At 42.3% G+C, this 23,837-nt stretch overlaps 1 protein-coding gene across 3 annotated transcripts in view; it reads right to left on the bottom strand.

Annotated features, from left to right (window-relative positions):
- Positions 1-23,837, bottom strand: part of MSI2 (musashi RNA binding protein 2) — a 762,584-nt gene that overhangs the window by 162,488 nt on the left and 576,259 nt on the right. For all 3 annotated transcript variants that reach the window (XM_088456130.1, XM_088456131.1, XM_088456132.1), the window contains exon 10: positions 2,816-2,890. In XM_088456130.1, coding sequence (XP_088312256.1) covers positions 2,816-2,890 — 75 coding nt within the window. The remainder of the gene's footprint in view (positions 1-2,815; positions 2,891-23,837) is intronic.

Below are 23,837 nucleotides of genomic sequence, written 5' to 3'. Positions count from 1 at the left end.
ATGAACTGGGGCACTGTAATGTGGCAACAGTATGAACAGGGGGAACTACAGTGAGATATAATATGAACTGTGGGAACTGTGCTATAATATTAACTAAGGGCCTGACTCAGTGTTGTACGCAAAACAGATTGTGAGAGACATACGCATGCTAATGTGCAGCTCTCCCTCTGCGAGATCGCCCAAGCCATAGCCTGATCAGGGTTACTCAGATTGCCAATGGTCTTGCAAAAGATCTGATGATGCGTCAGTGCTGTCAGGAGGCATCTATTTACAGTATTGCACAGCAGCTGTGCAATACAGTACAACTCTGAATCAGGCCCTAAGGGAACTATAGTGTGGCATTTTATGAACTGGGGACACTACAATGTGGCATTATATTAACTGAGGACACTACAATGTGGCATAATACAGATGTGTCCACATACAGTACATCTTACCTCCGTGTGCTACAAGCCACATTAAACATAACACGTGAGCGCAGTACGACTCGGTAGAGCTGAGCATCTTTTCATGCAACTTTTTGCCTTCAAATGCATCTTATTCACAAAGAGGGTGTATCTGCATGCAGCTGTGATACTGTAATGTAGCATTTCGCATGCAGATATAGGCATGCCGCATATCAGTTTAATCAACAGAAGCTGCTTGTGTGTTCTATTCACTTGACTTTGTGAATAAGATACATTTGAAGGTAAAAGTCGCACAAAAAGATGCTCAGTGCTACCGAGTCACGCCACGGCATGGTGCGACTAGAAGGGCTGTTTAACGTGCAAGGAAGTAAGATGTATGTGGACACATCTGTATGAACTGTGGACACTACAGTGTGGCATAATATGAACTGTGTAGCATAATGTAGATTGGGAGCAGTTAAATTGAATAATGTGAACAGTAGGCAGTGTGTACCATACTGTGTACTGGCAGTACTAGATAGTGACATACAATGAACTGGGGACACTACAATGTGGCATAATACGAACTGGGGACACTACAATGTGGCATAATATGAACTGTGTAGCATAATGTGGATTGGGAACACTATGTGGAATAATGTGAACTGTAGGCAGTATGTACCATAATGTGTACTGGTAGTACTACAATGTGGCATACTATGAACTGGGGGCATTACAATGTGGATTAAGCTGAACTGGGGCAATGTGTGATATAATTGTGAACTAGGGCACTACTATGGGGCATAATATGATCTAGGGTACTACTATAGTGCATAACAAACTAGGGCACTACTACGGGGCATACAATTAACTATGGCAGTACATAAAAAAATCCAACTGATATGGAAAAAGGTGTCTTCCTTGAAGCATTGGGGCAGAGGCCCCTTCAAAATGTTGCTATGGGGCCCACAACATTCTCACTACACCCCTGCATAAGTCACACACTTTTGTAATATACATTAAATGGTCTGTCTAAATACAAAAGGTGTCTTGAATGCAGGTGAAGAGCACATTAAATGTATATTCTATCATATGAATGATGGCTTAAGGTATATCAAACTATTCATACTACTGTTACTAAAATAGACCTATTGTAAGAGGTTAGGTGGTTGAAACTCTACAAATTTACCAGACTGAAAGGAAAGATTTCCAATAAAAGCCTTTCAAAGAGTACATGCCACCTATACATGACATACAATTGCACATTAAACACGCAACACATAACTAAAAGATGTTACATTTACAGTGTTAGGCTAAATTCACCTTTTTACATTCCAGGATGTGAAGTAAGCTTTCCTCTAGACAGCTGTGAATATTCATGAGTAATAATGAGAGTGATCATCCCAAGTACTGGCAGGAGCATGCTCACTGGGCTCCTGAGACACATCATGTGACATCATCAATTTTAAAGTATTAACTCTGAATGGTCACATGAGCTCAGGGTCACTTTGTACACCAGCAGCTAATTTAAGTAATGCCTGGGGCATTTGAGACAGGAGTAAAGCACAATTTTATAGCAGTTTTTGTCAAACAAAATGATATATGTACTAACAACTTTACATTGTAAATTGACTTTCACTTAGGCTGGATTATTTAAATTCCATTTTTCAAAACTGCTTGACAGATGCACTTTCCAGCAACACTATTCTAAGATATGAAATTTGCTGGAGAGTATCATAGTTACACATTTTGTTACATAATTAAGGAATTATTTCCTCTCTATATGTAAACACTAGGGCTAGTATTTACAAAAACTCAAATAAATGTACAATATAGAACCATACATTTAAATAAAAACCAGTAGAAAAGAGCTTTTGACCTTCTGCTCCACAGGAGATTTCTGACCTCCCTGAGCTAGCCTTAGGACACCTGCATTACAGTTTGGCAGGTGTACCGCTGTCACAAACTACCCAGTCATACTGATCTCTCTATATGACTTATATAATAACTAAATTTACATTTGCCATTGTCAAAACATAGTATTCATATACAAACTCAAATGGCTTAACAGGACCACTGCTCACATACGATGCAAAAGAGAATGTAAAATATCTACAACAAATGCACATATTTACCTGCTTCAGTTTACAAGAGCAACACCTAAATACTTGCATATTGTTAACCATCAGATGAGTGAGGGTGGTGAGCTCAGGGAGGACACAAACCCATGGAGCAGAAGGGCAAAAGTGATATTTTATGGTGACCTCATAAAATATCACTTCTTCAACTGCTTATTGTGACATATACTGTACCATGCAATTGTAGTTATGTAGATTCAAAACTGACACAAACTGTATATATATGCATACACATACACAATACTTGCACACCAATCTGCGCACTACAAAACAGCACAACAGAGAGAGTACCTGGGAATTGGTAGCTGTAACTTGGGGCGAAGCCAGGATATCCTCTGCCATATGTTGCAACAAAATTTGGGTAACCTGTAACACATAACAGATAGCAAAATTAGGATCATGTAACTGGCAACATTTTATTTACCACTTCAAATTTACTGGAATTTTTTTGATTCATTTTATTTTTTTAAATACTAATGTAGCTATCACTATGTGTGCGCGTCCACAGAGTACGCGGTCATAATGTTGACAAGAACATTGCAGACAATGCTCCTGTCGGCACCATAACCCTGGCACCACAAAAATCAACCCCATTAATTTGCTTATTAAAGCATTATACGGCTGTCGGCAGTATAACTGTAAACATGCTGCTTTTACAGCAATGTTCTTGTCAACATAACGTACCCAACCCGTTCACACCACTTGAGAAGTAAATAATATATGTACAGATAGCAACGTCTGATGTCATCACTTCACCATTCGTTAGGAAATTTGTGCAATATAACAAACATCGCACTCTTACTTTCAGTCATAACATATATAAGTAGTTACCTCAGAGTTCGGTACCCTTGTATGGTAATGGATGTCAACACTGATTTAGAATAAGATTATAATTTACAGTATGGGGTACATTATCCCATAGGAAATGAGTAATGACCAAAGGTAAAATGTGTTTAAACAAAGTAATATAAGAGAAAGGCTGGGCTCTGCTAAAAATGCTGGGCTTGTCACTTCAAGTTACACCTGTTCGCTTAAGCCTTGTTCCAAAAGGAAGATCGAAGCTTTCAGGGAGTAATTTCAAGGAGTAATCTCATCAGAAGCAACTCAGAGATCAAAGAACTGTAATTTCATGTAAACTAAAAAAGGTTTATTGGATTGTTTTTCTTTCGTTTCTACAGACTCTGATTATTCATATACATACGGTTTATTTTGTGTTCCCTCAAAACAACAATTCTGAGCAGACAGGTGTTTCTTGTTTATGGGTACTATTTTTAAACTATGGTATATACATCTTTCTTTTACTATTTTCAACTTTCAGTTTATGTACAATTTGCTCAACACAAGTAGAAATGTGATTGCCTGGACTCATTGTAAGCAGGACACTACGATCATTGTCAACACTGACGCATAAGTGATCACATGACTCTGGAGGTCTTATGTGGTTCACAAATGTCAACACTGAGAATAGACACACATAAGAGCTGTGTCAACATCATCTAACATTCATGTAAGAACGAAATGCCCACAATTTCAGTAAATGAAGCAGAAAGACAATTCCCCAGAGAAAAAAAGATTTCCAGCTGCCTGCATTTGCCAGAGAGGTAATAAAATATTGCTAGTATCCGCCTCCGCAATCAATCTAAGTCTGAGGCTTAGGCCAAAATTTCAATGTCTGGCAAGGCCTAGCTCAACTTTCAGCTACTAGAAACACACAGAAAGGGTTAATTTCCTTGTCTTGAATCCAAAGAAATGGCTAACTTTTCACACTCAGTAATTAAATGCACTTTGGCACCCTGAGCCAGATAAATGTCCACACCTTCAAGTTGGAAGAGTAAATGCCAAGTGCTCAAGCTAAACACAACACAGGTTTGCGGTGACATTTGGAGAGCTTAGAATGCATGTACTTTGCATTACAGCTATTGACAGTTTGAGATAAAGGTACTAGTAATGCTTTATCCCTGGAGCCCAAAGTACCATAGTTAACATATCAGTGCTAGATTGTGAAACGCGATACACTTTATGAAATAACAAATAAAATGATAACACTGAAGTCCTGGAAAGGAGAATCAGACCAAAAAGTCATGTATTAAGGTAACTGAATGTGATATGCTGTGCACTTGGCTGAAAAATAAAAAGATAAAGTATAAATATATATTTTTTTAAATTTGTTAACTCACATACTCCAAATCTGTTATTCTCTTTTTACAGAGATAAGCAGTACAAATTCTCGTTAATCAGAAAATTTGGAACTTTATAAATCCAAGTCTAGCTTCAGTTTGACAGAGCCAATCATTTTCAATCAGGGGTGCCGAGAGAGGGAGGGGATTCTAATTACCTGGGCCCGGGTTTGTTGGAAGTGTCCGAAGTCGCCCCCCTCCCTCTTACCTGTCAACAGCCTAGCACACGCTGCCGCTGGGCTGCAGTGTGAGACTGCTCGCTGCTGATCTGAGGTGGGCTGAGGGGCACACAGCATCCCCCTCCCCAGCACGCAGCTGTTACAATTTTGTTACAGCTTTGGTGCTCATTTACAATTGGATGTAACTCCGTTTTATTTTATGACACCCTCTTGACAGAGCAGTATTAAGCACCATGCTTCTAGGTGTTGCTTCCACAATCTTCCTGAATATTTTTTTTTTTTAAAGTAGGAAGCAGGGACGTAGCAAGATCTATGGAGGCCCCATGGCAAAATTTCCACAGGCCCCCCCCCCACAACGTGCACATTGTTTTGCAGTTTATCCATTTTGATTGTAAATGATCTAATATTTGCACTGCCTACTTGGCTGACATGCAGGATTAAATGACTAGTGATTAGCATGTAAGTAGTAAGAAGAAGAACTATAAATTAAAAAATATATTTTCTAAATAATTATACTACCGTTCAAAAGTTTGGGGTGACTTAGAAATTTCTGTATTTTTTAAAGAAAAGCACTGTTTTTTCAATGAAGATAACATTAAATTAATCAGAAATACACTCTATACATTGTTAATGTGGTAAATGACTATACTAGCTGCAAACGTCTGGTTTTTAAAGGAATATCTACATAGGTGTATAGAGGCCTATTTCCAGCAACCGTCACTCCAGTGTTCTAATGGTACATTGTGTTTGCTAAGCGAGTTAGAAGACTAATGGATGATTAGAAAACCCTTGAAAACCCTTGAGCAATTATGTTAGCACAGCTGAAAATGGGTTTGCTCGTTAGAGAAGCTATAAAACTGGCCTTTCTTTGAGCTAGTTGAGTATATGGAGCATCACATTTGTGGGTTCGATTATACTCTCCAAATGGCCAGAAAAAGAGAACTTTCATGAGAAACTCGACAGTCTATTCTTGTTCTTAGAAATGAAGGCTATTCCATGCGAGAAATTGGCAAAAAACTGAACATTTCCTACAACGGTGTGTACTACTCCCTTCAGAGAACAGCACAAACAGGCTCTAACCATAGTAGAAAGAGACATGGGAGGCCCCGATGCACAACTGTGCAAGAAGACAAGTACATTAGAGTCTCTAGTTTGAGAAATAGACACCACACAAGTCCTCAACTGGCAGCTTCATTAAATTGTACCCACAAAATGCCAGTGTCAACGTCTGTAGTGAAGAGGCGACTCCGGGATGCTGGCCCTCTAGGCAGGGTGGCAAAGAAAAAGCCATATCTAAGACTGGCCAATAAAGGAAAAGATTAATATGAGCAAAAGAACACAGACATTGGACAGAGGAAGATTGGAAAAAAGTGTTATGGACAGACGAATCGAAGTTTGAGGTGTTTGGATCACACAGAAGAACATTTGTGAAATGCAGAACAAGTGAAAAGATGCTGGAAGAGTGCCTGACGCCATCTGTCAAGCATGGCGGAGGTAATGTGATGGTCTGGGGCTGCTTTGGTGCTGGTAAAATGGGAGATTTGTACAAGGTAAAAGGGATTTTGAATAAGGAAGGCTATCACTCCATTTTGCAACGCCATGCCGTACCCTGTGAACAGAACTTGATTGGAGCCAATTTCCCCCTCCAGCAGGACAATGACCCAAAGCACACCTCCAAATTATGCAAGAACTATTTAGGGAAGAAGCAGGCAGCTGGTATTCTGTCTGCCAGCGCAGTCACCAGATCTCAACCCCATTGAGCTGTTCTGAGAGCAGCTTGACCATGTGGTACGCAAAATGTGCCCATCAAGCCAATCCAACTTGTGGGAGGTGCTTCAGGAAGCGTGGGGTGAAATTTCTTCAGATTACCTCATCAAATTATCAGCTAGAATGCCAAAGGTCTGCAATGCTTTAATTGCTGCAAAAGGAGCATTCTTTGACGAAAGCAAAGTTGAAGGACAAAATTATTATTTAAAAAAAAAAAAAATCATTATTTCTAACTTTGCCAATGTCTTGACTATATGTTCTATTCATTTCGCAACTCAATTGATAAATAAAAGTCAGTTTTCATGTAACGTATGAAGGGGTAAGGGTGACAGACTAAAACTTGTTATAGTATAGTACTTACCTGAAGATGTTATTCAGATTCTTTTGAAGATTTTGCTGTCCAGGACCTTATTAGAAGATGTAATAATCCAAAGTCCATATCAGTAATTGTTATCCAAAGTAGATTAAACAAAGCAGGAACTACTCAGAGAGTATCAATGTAGGACAAAATATCACCACATAATGGCTGCCAGTAGCTAGGCATCCCTTATATAGGGCTGTGGCCCGCATTGTGACATCACAGTGCATGCAGGCAGCAGCTAGAGATGGCTGTAGCTTAGATCAGCCCAGATGCCCTGCAACAGCACTCTGGTGAGAACAGAAAAGCCGGGGCTCAGGAGATGGCAGTGGGTGAAACTCGGTGCAGGGAGAGGGCCGGGCCACAGAGGCAGCCTGGGCTCTCTAGCAACTGTACTGTTTGCACAGACTATGGCTACGCCCTTGGGGTGCCAATACAGGATATACGATTAAAGTGGCAATCCCATGATTTTTATTTTAAACATTACTGTGGCAGTCTATTAGAAGCAGTTTGGAAATGTACAATGCATCTGGAAAGTATTCACAGCGCTTCACTTTTTCCACATTTTATGTTATGTTACAGCCTTATTCCAAAATGGAATAAATGTATTTTTGTCGTCAAAATTCTACACTCAATACCCCATAATGACAACGTGTAAAAAGTTTTGAGATTTTTGCAAATGTAATTAAAAAATAAAAAAACACTAAGAAATCACATGTACATAAGTGTTCACAGCCTTTGCCATGAAGCTCAAATTTGAGCTCAGGTGCATCCTATTTCTACTGATCATCCTTGAGATGTTCCTACAGCTTGCGTCCACCTGTGGTAAATTCAGTTGATTGGACATGATTTTGAAAGGCATACACCTGTCTATATAAGGTTCCACACTTGACAGTGCATGTCAGAGCACAAACCAAGCATGAAGTCCAAGGAATTATCTGTAGACCTCAGAGACAGGATTGTCTCGAGGCACAAATCTGGGGAAGGGTACAGAAAAATGTCTGTTGCTTTGAAGGTCCCAATGAGCACAGTGGCCTCCATCATCCGTAAATGGAAGAAGTTCGGAACCACCAGTACTCTTCCTAGAATTGGCCGGCCGTCTAAACTGAGCAATCGGGGGAGAAGGGCCCTAGTCAGGGAGGTGACCAAGAACCCGATAGTCACTCTGTCAGAGCCTGTCAGAGCCTTCCAGAAGGACAACCATCTCTGCAGCAATCCACCAATCAGGCCTGTATGGTAGAGTGGCCAGACGGAAGCTACTCCTTAGTAAAAAGCACATGGCAGCCCGCCTGGAGTTTGCCAAAATGCACCTAAAGGACTCTCAGACTATGATGAGACGAAGATTGAACTCTTTGGCGTGAATGGCAGGCGTTATGTTTGGAGGAAACCAGGCACCGCTCATCACCAGGCCAATACCATCCCAACAGTGAAGCATGGTGGTGGCAGCATCATGTTGTGGGGATGTTTTTCAGCGGCAGGAACTTGGAGACTAGTCAGGATAGAGGGAAAGATGAATGTAGCAATGTACAAAGACATCTTGGATGGATATCTGCTCCAGAGCACTCTTGACCTCAGACCAGTGCGACGGTTCATCTTTCAGCAGCACAACGACCCTAAGCACACAGCCAAGATATCAAAGGGCTGGCTTCAGGACAACTCTGTGAATGTCCTTGAGCCCAGACTTGAATCCAATTGAACATCTCTGGAAAGATCTGAAAATGGTTGTGCACCAACACTTCCCATCCAACCTGATGGAGCTTGAGAGGTGCTGCAAAGAGGAATGGGCGAAACTGGCCAAAGATAGGTGTGCCAAGCTTGTGGCATCATATTCAAAAAGACTTGAGGCTGTAGTTGCTGCCAAATGTGCATCAACAAAGTATTGAGTAAAGGGTGTGAATACTTATGTAAATGTGATTTCTTCTATTTTTTTTTTTTTTATTATTATTATTACATTTGCAAAAAAACTTTTTACACATGGTCATTATGGGGTATTGTGTGTAGAATTTTGAGGACAAAAATGAATTTATTAAATTTTGGAATAAGGCTGTAAAATAACAAAATGTGTAAAAAGTGAAGTGTTGTGAATACTTTCTGGATGCACTGTATCACTGGGCCTGATTCAGCAAGGATCGCAATTGGAACGCTGCACGCAGGCAGCTTTCTAATTGCGATCCTTGCAATAATGCAAATGCAGCAGGAGGTGTATGACAACCCCTGCTGCATTTGTGATCCAAGCACTGCAACGGAGGTAGCAGGCTGGGATAACCATAGCGGCCATCTGTGGTTAATGGTGGGCAGCGATGGGTCCGGCCAGCTGAGTAAGCCTCAGCTTACTCAGGCTTGCGAGCCCTGGACACTGCGACCGCCAAAGGCGGTCTGTGAACGACATCATACACAGACATATCGCTGGTACACACTGACCGACGGGCAGCAGATACATTGACCGATCAATTGATCGGCCAATATATCTGTCAGTGTGTACCCAGCTTAACACATTCCCTCAAACCAACCACAAAATTCCCCCTACACACTACTCATATGTCCCATCTGTCATACAATTTCAAGCATGCTCTCAGAACCTACATGTACCACTGAACCTCCACCACCACTACTCAGTCCTCATAACCCCCCCACTCACTGGAGTACCAGGGACTACCTACTACTCTAGTAACCTAAAAACCTAATTCAGTGGTTCCCAAACTGTGTGCCGTGCAGTAACTACTGCCCCCGCAGTGGCTTGGAGGCGCCGGGGGCAGTGGTTACGCCACTACAACTGTGAGCGCTGGCCTCTGAAGTGATCGGAGGCTAAGGAAGCCTCCGATCACTTCAGAGGCCAGCGTTCCCAGTAATGCAGTGCTGGGGAACCTGCGCGGCCGCGTCTGCTGGATCTATTTAGACAGCCCGGATAACAGCGTGCAAAGTCAGGTAAGTGAGGCGGGGGGGAGTGAGAGAGGTTTGGGGAGGCCACAACTACAGGAGAGCCCACAACTACAGCGGGCACTACTAAAAGGGGCACAACTACGGGGGGCACTACTAAAAGGGGCACAACTACCGAGGAAACTACTAGAAGGGGCACAACTACAGGGGGCCCTACTAGAAGGGGCAAAACTACAGGGGGCACTACTAAAAGGGGCACAACTACAGGGGGCACTAGCAAAAGAGGTACTACTAGCAGGGGCACAACTACAGGGAGCACTACTAAAAGGGGCACAACTACAGGGGGCACTACTTTAATGGGCACAATTACAGAAGGCCCTGCATAATGGGCACTACTACAGGGGGCATTGCATAAGGGGCACTAGTATAGGGGGCATTGCATATGGGGCACAACTACAGGGACACTACTTTAATGGGCATAACTACAGGGGGCATTGCATAAGGGGCACTATTACAGGGGGCATTGAATAAAAGGGGCACTAGTATAGGGGGCACTAACTTGATACACGCAGTTTACAGGTTATAAACTATGTTCCCAATAATCTGGTTCTACACGGACATAAAAACTGGGTAACCTGTCTTGAGCTGAGGTGACAGACTGGCAGAAGCAGAGAGGAGGGTTGGTGAAGTAGATCTGTCAGGGTGGGATGTAATGGGCATTACTGTTTGGCATAATGTGTATTTGGCATTACTGTGTGCACAATGTGCTATTAGGGGCATTACTGTGTGGCATAATGTGTAAGGGGCATTACTGTGTGGCATAATGTGTTGTATGTGGCATTACTGTGTGGCATAATGTGTTGTATGTGGCATTACAGTGTGGCATAATGTGAAATAGGGGCATTACAGCGTGGCATAAATTTGTTATAAGGGCATTACTGTATGTCATTATGTGTTATACGTGGTATTATTGTGTGGCATGTGTAAGGGGCATTGCTGTGTGGCATAATGTGTTGTAAGGGGAATTCCGGTGTGGCACACTGTGTTATAAGTGGCATTACTTAGTGTGTCATAATGTGTAAGGCATGTTACTGTATCATGTAACCACATACCTTAAATGTAGTCTTTGGGTGTGTTTGATCTTTGGGCGGGGGGGGGGGGAACCTGAAACTTTTTTGGCATGGGGGTACAAAATTTATAGTTACGCCACTGGTGCCGTGGCGCCCTGGGGTGCCTCAGGGCACTTGCAGGGGCCTTGGGTTGGTGGTCCAGTACCAAATCAAATTAATTTTATTCAATGTGATAGGCAAAATCAGTGCTAATGGCTGACAATCAAAGAATGTGTGGACAAAAAGAAGTACAGCCCTGTCAACTACCACATAACAGAACCTAAGGGTGACATAGAAGCACAATTTACTTCATTTATTTTTTTTCTGAATTTCTCAATAAGAAACGTTTGGCTCCGGGGTGCCATGGAAAAAATACTGATACTCTAGGGCGCCGTAAGCCAAAAAAGTTTGGGAACCACTGCACTAATTAATGTATTCAATTAAATTGATTTTATCAATGGCAGTAAAAGTGGCTTTTTCACCTGCACTAATTACAGACAGATGAAGTGACCGTTATAATAAAGTAATATGGTTACAGTATGAGTATGCCCTTAACCAACCATATGTAACCAATGACACATAAACCCTTTGTGGCTGATTTTGATTTGTACGCTGCTGCTTCAGTGACTGTTGCCGTAGTTGTGCCTGCGTCTTTATGTTAATGGTAGTCTCAGCCCTTGCCCTGGTGTATAAGCATGTGTCTGACGGTGTAAGGGGTGGAGACACCCATATTGTGCATTCTTTAGTAAGTGATTAAGCGCCTGAGTTCGCAAACAGTTATGCGTCATGCCCGCAACACTCATCAGACAGCGCATCTTTGTGCATCTGAATAACCACCTCCCAGTCACCGGCCAGTAATGCCCAATACATTTCTGAGGCTGTGCATCTCAATAACATCAGCAACTCTGTGCATAAACACTGCGGGACGCATTCACTGTGCAACATTTTAGGGACTTGGATGAATGCTCAGTTGAATAACACTGACCATTTGTGCAAATATAAGTATTGTATACGACTCAGGGTCAAGACCTTTATGATTAGTCACATGTTGCATTTTGACAATATATACACTACAGTATGCATGGTATTTACTAAAGTATACCTCCCTGTACAGTCTTAGTTTAAATATAATCTCTATTAGAACATAACATGTCTCACACTCCTTATATATATCAAACAAAAATTCCCTCAATTTTATTTAAGGAATAATTTTCTATTTGACATATTGGTGTCAAGAAAGTCTCTAAACAATACCAGAAACAACATATGTTACTGTATTTACTGGTGCACGCGCGCCAACAAGCAAAGTACTAAGAGAAAATAGCATATGCTCAAATGAAACATGCAGTACTAATTATAACACAGTAAATAGATTTATTGAAAATTAATTAAATACTAAGAAGAAAAAAATACACACAAAAACCATTTGAACAAAAAAATGTTTTTAATATTACCATGCTAAATAGGGACTAAAATAAGGGCACAGATTTAACCAAATGCGCAAACTCAAAAATATTATTCAGGGATATATTTATAGACAGTGGTGCTAATTCAATTTACTGTATCTTTCTGTATTTAGCCATATTTTATACTACATACAGTGGTACTTCCCTTTTGTATTCTATCCGTCTTGAACTAACACTGTTCAACATTGCCATAAAGAAAGAAAAATATTCTCATTTTATTTGACCAACTATTGTCTTTCGTACATTTTCAGTTTTCTGAGGCGACGGTCATGAGCTCATGCTAGAATGGGTTATGAGGAGATGGTGAATGCACTTTACAGGTAGAAAGCAGCAACTTGAAAGATGATCTAGGACACTCCATGAAAAATGAAAATGTATTTCACAGATGACTACTTCCCAGTTTTCATGGAAATGAATACCTTGAAAATAGAAAAACCACTCTCCATTAAAAATGGTAGGTATATTGCATAGTTGCCAACATCTTAGAACAGTTTCCAATGGCAGTTTGCAGCAGCATTTGTGCATGCATCTATACAAATTACGTGCAATACAGTTGCAGATGACAAATTGTTAAAACCATGGACTGTCCTTGGAAATTGGGTACAACTGGCAACTATGAGCTTGCAGTAAATGTCCTTAATCTTATATTAAGCTCAATGTTTGAGGTGTTATCATCAATAGACCATGCTCACTGTGCTTACAAATCTATCTCACAGAGGGGTCCATTCATCATCACTTAAATTATACAAAAGCAAGAGGCCCCGTGGGGGGCAGGGGTGACAAACAGCGGGGAATAGAGAGGGGGGCAGACGCAGTGAGGCAATCCTTATGGATACCTCATCTGTAGGGAGGAAGTATCACTTTTCAAAAAGGTTGACTCCGCAAAAAGAGCAGCTTTTCAGATACTTTTGTTAGTGAGGCATGATGAATGCCCCCAAAACATTTTTTAAACTCGCACTAGTGATAATTATGTCATGATGAATAGGCCCCAGAAAGTGAAATGGCAGCCAAGACTGACCTGATGTATTCTACAGAATAGTCCTCTGGACAAAATGCTTCAGATCACTCTGATTGGGTGAGGACATCCAAATTATTTATATTGAATCTAGATACGTTGCAGAGATTTGGATTTATTTGTTACTAGCTGTTCCCTTCGCTTCGCCCACAATGAAATCGCTTCTGACAACATTATTTTTTATGTGAGGTGTTATAATTGTATTGATTTGCATAGGGTCCCTGTTGCGGGAGTGGCTCACGTGAAAGAAGTGCTATATAGACTGGTGGTAACAGCACCTTCACCCACCACTCATACCAATGTCACTGTGTGCCCTGTGCACAGACTGCTCTGTAGCCTATCCTATTCACCCACCACTCACACCAATGTCACTGTGTGCTCTGTGCACAGACTGCTATGTAGCTTATCCTATTCACCCACCACTCACACCAATGTCACTGTGTCCTGTGCACAGACTGCTATATAGCCTATCCTATTCACCCACCACTCACACCAATGTCACTATGTGCCCTGTGCACAGACTGCTCTGTAGCCTATCCTATTCACCCACCACTCACACCAATGTCACTGTGTCCTGTGCACAGACTGCTCTGTAGCCTATCCTATTCACCCACCACTCACACCAATGTCACTGTGTGCCCTGTGCACAGACTGCTCTGTAGCCTATCCTATTCACCCACCACTCACACCAATGTCACTGTGTCCTGAGCACAGACTGCTCTGTAGTCTATCCTATTCACCCACCACTCAAACTAATGTCACTGTGTGCCCTGTACACAGACTGCTATGTAGCCTATCCTATTCATCCACCACTCACACCAATGTCACTGTGCCCTATGCACAGACTGCTCTGAAGCCTATCCTAATCACCCACCACTCAGACCGATGTCACTGTGTGCCCTGTGCACAGACTGCTCCGTAACCTATCCTATTCAAGTGAACGAGGGGGCCCAAATCACCTCTCCCCCACCCCTTAGAGGCCACATGCATGGTGCCACACCTACATCTTGCATTGATGATGTCAAGAAAAGTTGTCTTTGTTATCGCGCAGGTTTAACTTGATAGATCGAGATGGAACAATGTGCAGGTTATTTCTAGGCGTTTTCACTGCAAAATGATGCAGTTTTCATAAAAATCAGTTCAGTAGTTTTGGCGCCAACTTCGGACAAACAGACAGACATAAGATTCTTATAATATTAGTATAGATTTTATGTACAATTTAGGCTGAGTACAGTATGTTTGCTGTTATCAGTCATTGGGCGGAATTCAATTGTTTATTCCCCCCTTCGCACCCGACGGAGCTATTCTATTGTTGCTCCTGTCGGGTGCGATCAGCTGCTAGCGCTCAATTTCAGCTCGTAGCCCCAGAGGGGTGCGGGCTGAAATCGGCGAAAAGTGTCCTGTTTGGGCGCCCAAACGGCACTTTTCGCGATCGCGCCCAGCACTTTGGTCGGGGTTAGCCGTTTTATGCGGCTAAACCCGACCACTTTGGGTGCGATCAGCGTGAAACGCTGGCACAATTGAATAGCGGCCCGCGATCTCCTGTCACTTTAGACGGGAGATGCGGGCCGCAAAATCAATTGAATTCCGCCCATTAAATGCTAAGAGAATGGCTTTTTTAAATTGGCTTAAAGATAGGAAGACTACTGTGCATAAGTAAAAAATGCACTCCTCATGTTCACAACTTTCTCTTAAATATTTTTGTATGGATACAGCTCCTGACACTTAAATGTGTATATATCATAGAGTTTGCAGTTTTTCAATTATATACAGGAGGGAATAAAATGATAGTACAGATGTGTCCTCCTACACTATTGCTGAAGTTGTGCCAAACAACCCTTCTTGGGGTGCCTAAGTCGCACACAATGGTTTTGTCACATCAAACGACTAAGACACACGTTCTAGTGGAAGAAAAATGCTACAACACTCACGAGCGCCAGGCATCTCTCGCTGCTTGGTGTATTGAGGCTAAGTGTATAAGGACACATCTGTAGTGTAGTATAAACACAAAAATTGAAGAGGCGGTTTAAGAGAGGAAGGTGCCTGGGTGCAGTCCTTATGTGGCTCCATCTCTCGCCCGACGCATACACTGAGTAGACTATGCAAGTGTAGACCTCCCGAGAAATAATGTCAACACCATAGTCCTGGTGACTTGACTACTGCACATGCGCAAATCTTCAAGAAAATGGTGTTGACACCATTTTCCCCATGATTTCTGTGGCATCAAACGAGGGGAAGGCGTAGTCTATGGGTTCAGGGTGTGTGGTCTTTGCCCCCCTGAACCCAGACAGACCCTGCATCCACTACAGATACACCCTTGCCTAATAGGAAATAATGTATGCACGACAATAAGAAGACATAAAAAATACCCAAGGTGTTTTACAGGGCTCCTTGTTAAGTACAAAGTAGGTAGGCAAGTCCAAGGCCGGCACAACACACTCAGCAAAGGCATGCTTTGCAGGTAGGCGCCAGGCTAGAGAGGCGCTCTCCCCGTCTGCTACTGCTGTGTCCACTGTTGCTGCTGGCTGCCGCTGTGGCCATCAAACTGTAAGACAGGCAGGCGGCTGATGTATAATAGTAGCAGTGCCCTCATGTGCCTTTCCACAGTCCAGACCAACAGGGCCCTGCAGAGGAGCCATTCTGCCGGAGCAGAAGAGGCGGCACTGTGACGGAGAGACAGACTGACTGACAGTCTACAAGCTGGTGCAGCACAAGCTAGGGACAGTGCAGAAGCAGTGCAGCACTAGTGAGTGCTGCAACAGCCTGCAAATGTTATTAATAAAAAAAATGATGAGGAGGAGGATAAATGATTAGGAGGAAGAGGAATCATGATGAGGAGGAATGATGATGATGAGGAGGAGGGGCTCTTCTATGGAGTAATGTGTATAAGGTGCTCTACTGTGGCGTAACATGTAAAAGGGGTAAGGACTGGAGTACTACTTTGTGATATAATGTGAAAATCATACACTACTGTGCGGTGTAATGTGAATTGGTACTTTTGTGTGATCACGCCCCTTCCCCGGGAAAAAACGCCTCTTTATTTTTGACGGGCGCCTTCGGTGCACACTCTCTGTATTTACTATATAAAAAATACTATAACAAATAAAATATATAAAAACTATAAAATATCATCCATGTGTAGAGAGACATGTCAAGATGACATATTTATAGGAGGGTGCAAATGTTTAATTTGCAGGGGGACACCAAACACCCTAGCACTGGCTCCGGGCAAGTCTAAAGTAACCTAGCGGTTCTCACCATTGTAGTCAATGGTGGGAACCATTCACCGGCTGAGACAGGCGGAGGCTCGTCTCTCTCAGCCAATGAACACTCAGCCCATGCATTTCCAAGTAAAATGCCACAGCTGAGCAGTCATTCGGGAAGTACTGTACCATCCTCAGAGGATGGTACTTATGTCCGTGGCTCAGGACTTCGTGTTTTTTGTTTTAGGAAGACGTGGATGATAAAAAGGAGAAGAGGACGTGTACAGGTATTGTAGGTGTGTATATGTGAGTGTAATAAAGTTATAAATAAATAATAAATAAAGTGTGTGTGTTTTGTGTTTATTTTAATATTTCTTTTGCAGGTGAACTAGAGGTACCAGTGGGCCTTTAATGCCCCATATGCTGGTGTACATGTGGCTCTCCAAGTACCAGCATGCAGGGGAGGCTTTTTTTTATACACAATGGACCCGGCACCCACCGGCCAGGGGTGCCGGGTATAGCCTTGGGCTTTCAGCCCAGGCCTGGGGTGCCCTGGAGAGGGAGAACTCCTTTATTGAGGAGGTCCCACTAGTCCCTCCTGGGCTGACTAGCGGTCAGGTATAATGCTTTGGCCAGGGCACCCGGTGAAAGGGTACCCCGGTTGTGGCATTACACCCCCACTAGAAAGAGTCTGGTGGTGGTTTTAGAAAACACAGGGGACCCCTACGTCTTTTGTCCCCTGTATTTCCAAAAAAAGGACAGATTCAGAAAAGCCTGGTGCTGGTTTTGCTTTTAGGGGGGGGGGGACCCACGTCATTTATTTATTTTTTAACACTTTACAATCTTTTTATACACAAAAGCATGCATGGATCTCACTGATCTGTAAATGCATCTGTGTAATTCACACCTGCTCATGATAAAAATTACAGCATGAGGCAGGTCTATTATTTTGGGGATTGAAGTTCGATTTGGACATGGGCATGCAAAATCACTATTCAAAATTTAACAAAATCGAATTCGATTTAGAAAAGGCTGCCAAAATCGAATTTCCGTAAATGTGGTATTTTGACTGGGATTTTTACATTCGATTTCAGGTGAGCTAAATTGAACATAAAATCGAATGCAAAATCGAACTTTGATAAATGTACCCCTTAGTTTGCTTTTATTAACTTGTATGTGGGACGTTTATTTGCACATTAAAATCAATGTGATTTTCAGAATGTCACATATTACATGCTGAAAATCATTTAGATATTCTTTTTTATTAATTCACACATGATTTAAGAGCAAAGCGAAACCTTATCAGAAAATATTCATGTATTTGCTCTCTACAAAAATCCCACAGGATGTATTATGCTCATACATGACGTGTAACCAGTGCCTGCTCTCAGGCACAGCACAGTACTTTTTCTCCTGCTGCTTCGCTCTATCTGGGCACCATCTTGCAAGCCTAACCAAGATAAAATGTGTTGCTTCTGTGTCTGACGAGTCTAATCATAAGCCCAATCACTGAACATCTTTCAGGTCATGGCAGATGAAATCATAAATTTATAATACAACATTACTTCAATTTTCCTCATCATTTGCTTCTGTGATGCCCGGCTCTGCACTAACGAGTCACAGCCCTGGTCTGTGCAGGGAAATTGGCTGGCTGAATATCAATAGCACATTAACACCATGCCCATGTGGATGCTTCATCAAGCCAAATTATGGTCAGGATGACCTATTCACTGCTCCCATTAGGAGCTATGCTCATCCTGCACCGGCCGCTGAACAATTTGTTTGCTTCAATACTTCCAGGGAATGATCAATTCTCACAATAATTATGTCTTGTCACTAAACTAAAAATAAGTAGAAATCACAGCTCTGCATGGATAACCTTCTTCAAAACTGCCATTCCTAGTAAGATAAAGAGGCTAAAAGAGATCTCTTAACCAGTTATTGCCCCTGGTATTATTTAAATTAGCTGGATTAGGGTTATGACACTACTATCCAATAATATTACCAACATCTCTAACTTTAGTAATAGTTCTATTATTTCACCTTATAAAAAGACTTGGAAGTGTGACATTTCCAGCAAGCTAAATAGAATCGTCTTCATGCTACATATATGCGTGGCATGCGCCTCTTTAGTACAGCTGTATATAAAATGGAACGCTCCAGCCAATCCGCAGTTTACAGGTTTGCTTAAATGAAACATCTCCGGAATTGAAACCATTCCCAGGGTGAGGAGATCTTACATCACTACTGCAAATCAAATCATCATTAAAAAAAGAGCATTCACTAAGATTTGATTGTAATCAAACCACTTTGAAAGGTACTTTGCAGAAAGCAGAAGTCAAAATTAATAGACACATTACATATAAAAATAAAAAGTCTGCAGCTGCCTCTGTAAGTGGCTGAAGTGTTTAGGTTCAAATTTTTGTGTATGTGACTTTATTGCTAATAAAAGGAAAGAAAGTGCATCCTTGCACCTGCAACAGTTTGTTGATCCTTCCTGCTAGACATGTATAAGAAGTGCAGTACTTTTAGGTTATATGCTCCACTATTTTACTTGGTAAACATTTCTTCATTGAAATAAAAGTTTTGGAACCATCATTCTGTTCATCTTTCCTAACTTACACTGACAGGGGAGGGCTCTTTTTAAAGTGATTGAATATTGGTCTTTACACACACTTTTGCCAAGAATGTCAGAATCATTATGGAGGGAAAGAGGTGCCGGCAAATGAGAGGTCAGCATAGTAGAAAGGTGGGAAGCACATGAAGAAAATACATCACACACAATTTATAACTGCAAGCTGAAGATGACTGCTAACAGCCTGCGAGGGTGCTCGTAATTCTATTCAGCCAACAAATCCCAGTATAGGCCACAAGGGAAGCCGCCAACTGATCACAGTGCTAGGTGGCTAGATTTGGTCTTATAGGACCACTGTGAGGTATGACCACATTTGCTGTTCCTTCAGAGTTGAAACACAGTGGAATTGGACAGTGCTTGAGAAGCGACATAGAACTAAATGATAAGAAACCAGTGACAAACGCAGGATTTCTAAAGGGGGGGGGGGTTTCCAAATGCTTGATTTTACGAGTGGCCAGTCCATGAACAGGGCATAATTAGCACTTATCCAGCTTTAATATGCATCATACAAAGTGTTTTAAACTTTTGTCATAATTACAGCATAAACAGGATCAGTGATCACACTAAGCCATTATATGTGGCAGTTGGGCCATCCTGCCTGAGCTGAATGTTTTTGTTTCAGATGTGGGCACCATTCCAGAGCATGGGAACAAGTCTGGGAGTCAGGGGGAGCAGCGTAACAACCTAGTACTGCCCTGGACAAATATGTACACATTGGTCTCATTATGCACTGGATAGTGTATTATTATGTGCTATTAATAATTAACCCTATTGATGGTCTATATAGCAGTGCACCCCTAACCGTGCATGTTTTCTAGATCTCCTAGTTGATGCACAGGTGCATTTATTACTAGCTGACACATGTTAGAAGACCCACAGGTGGTGCTAATTATTTCATTTGTGATACTTAATAGAATATTACTAATGCTGCATGTTCTTCTATGTTACTATTTCTATTGTGGTTATGGTGTGGGCTGGGGAGGGGGTTTCCTGGCAACCGGAAACCCCCCTGCGTTTGCCTATGGAAACCCACCAGAGGCCAGATTTGAGATACTTTGCTGATACTGTAGATAATACTAAAATTGCCATTGCATCAGGGTCAGCAAAGGTTTGCTTAAAGTATGCTGACAAAAATGTAGTTAAAACCAGAACGCATTAATCTAGTCATACTTTCCTACTTTTGAAAAAGCATTTCAGGGAGATTGTGAAAGCTACACCTATGAGCGCGGCGTTAAAATGGACGTGTACTGTTCCGCCTGACGGGTTTGTCATAGTTGACTTAAATCCAAAAGTAAACGAGCCCTAAAGCAGCAGTTGTTGGCCAGTAAGATCTACTTGTTGATGAAAACACACTAATACATCATTGTACCTTATGCAGGGAAATGGCACCGATGATCCAATTTGAATATATATATACCTTATTTAATTTTTTCCAAGCTACATAATGGGGGTAAGGTGCAATCAGGGAGATTGAAAGACTCTTCAGGGAGTCAGGGAGATTTCTACCATTTCAGGGAGTCTCCCTGACATTCAAGGAGAGTTGGCAAGTATGCATCTATCTCACATGCCATCTTACTCTGAGGGGATTTGTTCCCCCCTTAGCAAGAAGTAGTAAATGTAGAGTGGATCTGAGCTATGCATTCGGGGAGGTTGATGATCACAAATTGGTTCCCTTTGAGTGCAGAGCTCATAGCATAAGACAGAGTTGCCTACCCTCCCGATTTTAGTGGGAGGCTCCCGGTTTTTAATTGTTCTTCAACTCCCGGTTTTTGGAAGTAACTGGACTGCGCATGCGCGATTCTGAAAATGTCAGGGGGCGGGGCCTGCGGGGGGACAACACGACACGTGACGCCATGTTACTTAAAGGCCTGCCACCGCGGGGTTGTGGGTAGCGGTGGCCGGCGCTATACAGCAGTGCGCACACAGAGTGTGCTTGGGCGCGATAGTGGCGGCGGGCGGAGCCTGGTAGCAACTCTGCACTGATCAGTAGCGCTGCACTGATCGGGACAGCGCAGCGCAGGTATCGGGCATCTGTGAGCAGCCGCATGGAGACTCAGACCACACACCAGTGTCTGTCTCCAGTGGCAGTGGCCGTAGCAACGGATCCCTCCCCCTCTCCTACCTGCACATGGGAGCCACGGGCACTGTGACATGGTGGAGGAGGAGTCCTGTTGGAGTTGACCTGGTGCAGAGAGAAGCTCTGGTCTGGTGGAGATTGCGCTGTTCGGTGGTGGCTGGGTCTGGGAGCTTGGTGGAGAGGCTGGAGGAGGAGAAGTGCCCGGTCCCAAGGTGAGTGCACTAACCTGTGTGTGTGGAGGGGACCTAGTAATGTGTGTGTGTGTGGAGTGGATCTAGTAATGTGTGTGGAGGGGATCTAGTAATGTGTGTGTGTGGAGGGCATCTAGTAATGTTAATGTGGTAGGGCAGAGATAGATTAATGTCAGTGGGGGAGCTAGGGTCTCAGTTTATAGGAATATATATGCCCATAGGTGGAGCTAGAAACGCCTTTTGGCATTCTGCTGCAATCTCCCTGAAAGTATTTTTCAAAAGTAGGCAAGTATGGCATAAGAGTGGGATCGACAGCAGAGTGGACCTTCAACTCCCCTCTACACACTTTTGTATTTGGCGCTTCAAAATGCCAATCGCACAACATACTTAGGGGCAGGCACAAAGGACGTGATATGTTGGTGGTCACAGACTGGAGCATCACAGCCCTTCTCTATGATCATGTAGCAGTCAAAGAGAAAATCCCAGGGCCATAGGGAAAGCTACTTATGCTCACACCTATGTATGTTAACACGCATGCCGTGGGTTGCAGATCTCTGCACTGTAGCATTAGATTTCTATACCAAGATCCAGCCTTAAAATAAACAATTAGAAAATAATCTGTTACGTGCCACAATCCTATAATCATTTATTTACATTTATATATAAGCTGAAACATATATAATAAGGATAACAAAACTTTAAATAAGACAGACTGTATTTTTCTTGCTTAATATAGAGAGCAAAGAAGCTGTTAAAATATAAAATATTTGAAGAGTTAGGATATTTGTTGCCACCACAAGGTGTTATGCATATGCTGCTTTCTATCAGTGACAGAGCCACCCCATTCTCTAAAAAGAATGTCACAATTACAACCTGCCGCACTGACTGGAGGCAAAGTTGCCAACTTTTCTAAATAATGATTAGGCACTTTGTAGTGGTGCAGGTAGTGGTACACCAATGCATGTCATTAGTTTCACTCTTGCATTCATAGTTATGACATGTTCACTGAATTTGGTTATGATGTAACTGCTGTCATTTTAAAAACAACACTTCTTAAATATTATAAAGACCAGAGAATGGCCAGTAACGTAACCACTGCATCCAATAAACCAGGGATGGGGAAAATCAGGCCCGGGGGCCGTATAAGGCCCCGGGAATCATTTGGTCTGGCCCTCTGAGCTTTTTCTGCTAGCCTCATCTGGATAGCAGGGTGTCTAGAATGGCACCCTGTAGCCAGAATCTATTGTCGAAGCCGGATAATTGGCTGAGACAGGATCGGTTTAAAAATTAAATCTGCACTATGCCATTTTGCGAATGGCAATGAGACGCCATTTTACGAACGGCAATGAGACGCCATTTTAGTGAATCTCGCCCATTATAAGTACATACGGCGATGCTATTTTTTAGTGTCGTGTGATTCCCACGCAATAGAAAGAAGTTAAAAGTCCTCAACATATAAACACAGACAGTCACTAAAACATATAAAATTATTAACCTTGCAAAACACGTACCATGGTGTGCTCCAAAAACACGTAGTCGCACAACGCTAACTAGCGTCTTTTCCCAAAACCCCAATACTTACACACTGCACACTTACATAAAAGTTTCCCTAGCATTAAAGTGTAATATTCAAGGTTTATTCAGTATTATTAATGTTGTGAAATAAATGTAATTTGACATCTAAGGTTTAGTACATGGTAAGCAGACCGTGTTTGGTGTTGTACTGATCCACTGTGTCTTTGCAGATTTCCAGTATCATCGGTGAGAAGATTGCAACATGTGCAAACTATGGACTATAGAGAGTTAAACATTAAAATGTACTCTGTAATGTAGCCAGCTTAGATTTATTATGCAGCGGGAAACAGGACACAAAGAGCTGTTGGAGGCTGGATTGTGTCCATTCGAATTGACCTATGAACTATACTGTAACAGAAGAACCAGGAAGAAGAACCAATGAAATCATGCCAAACTGTTCTATTGTATTGCCTATCTCTGTAAGAGTATATATGTGGGCTCTCAAAACCTGGATGCCAGTCTGCTTGCTTTGCTGTTGACGGAGGTTTCTATTTTGATGCCGGTATCTGGGTCCAGAGCGCGTGCGTATGTAACAACTGTACCTTGGGCCTGTATAATTTATTTGCACTCATTGTATTTAGATCACAGTGTGTAACCATCTGTTTTAATATTTGTGCTTTGGAACCACACTCAAAAGTCTGAAAGCATTTATTTCTTGTGCGACTCATAACGCTAAATAGGGAC

The sequence above is a fragment of the Taudactylus pleione genome, unplaced genomic scaffold (genome assembly GCF_031769625.1).
Source record: "Taudactylus pleione unplaced genomic scaffold, aTauple2 ptg000687l, whole genome shotgun sequence".
Classification (NCBI taxonomy): Eukaryota; Metazoa; Chordata; class Amphibia; order Anura; family Myobatrachidae; genus Taudactylus; species Taudactylus pleione.
The sequence above is the reverse complement of the archived record's forward strand: the minus strand, read 5'-3'. Positions and strand labels throughout refer to the sequence as shown.